Genomic DNA, 757 nt, shown 5'->3' on the forward strand with positions numbered 1-757 from the left:
GAAATTTAAAACAAAAATTAAACACGGGGTTAAGTGGAGTCTGATTGGCACATGCGCATTACAGACAATTGGGAATCTATACCTTTCTCTCTCACACAGATGTTGGCTTCACGTTCAGCACTCTATTCTCCTTCCAGTAATATATGTTCTAAGGGAAAAACAAATATCGAAGTTTGAATTGTACACTAACACAATAGTTATACTTACGACAATTATATCCTGGTGGCATATATCCCGGCGCCGCTGCGTAGCTAGACGCCGCTGGATATGCCGGTGCCGCTGGATACGCCGGTGCCGCTGGATACGCCGGCGCCGCTGGATACGCCGGCGCCGCTGGATACGCCGGCGCCGCTGGAAACGCCGGCGCCGCTGGATACGCCGGCGCCGCTGGATACGCCGGCGCCGCTGGATACGCCGGCGCCGCTGGATACGCCGGCGCCGCTGGATACGCCGGCGCCGCTGGATAAGCCGGCGCCGCTGGATACGCCGGCACCGCTGGATACGTCGCTGCTGGTGGGTATGTCGGTGTTTGGTATCCTGGCAAATATCCACCATATCGACGATCCATTCGAGGGAAATATCTTGGTTTATTTTTTTTTTTTTCTTTGTTTAAAGCCCTCCGCACTGCTTCATTAATGCGCTGAAAAAAAAATTAATATATTATTACTATACATAAGCACACACATGTTATGTAAAGTTTAAAAATAGTATGTAAAATTACATTAATACTATCATTTATTAGATCGGAAGAGCACAC

General features: G+C 48.9%; 1 protein-coding gene across 1 annotated transcript; it reads right to left on the reverse strand.

Annotated features, from left to right (window-relative positions):
- Nucleotides 1-207: 207 nt before the first annotated feature.
- LOC105461558 (oleosin-B6-like) lies at nucleotides 208-636 on the reverse strand (the record flags this gene model as incomplete). Its single annotated transcript, XM_011708060.1, has 1 exon — nucleotides 208-636. A coding segment is annotated over exon 1 (361 nt), but the record flags the coding sequence as incomplete, so codon positions are not given.
- Nucleotides 637-757: the final 121 nt, after the last annotated feature.

The sequence above is a fragment of the Wasmannia auropunctata genome, unplaced genomic scaffold, assembly GCF_000956235.1.
Source record: "Wasmannia auropunctata unplaced genomic scaffold, wasmannia.A_1.0 LD284243.1, whole genome shotgun sequence".
NCBI classification, from domain to species: domain Eukaryota; kingdom Metazoa; phylum Arthropoda; class Insecta; order Hymenoptera; family Formicidae; genus Wasmannia; species Wasmannia auropunctata.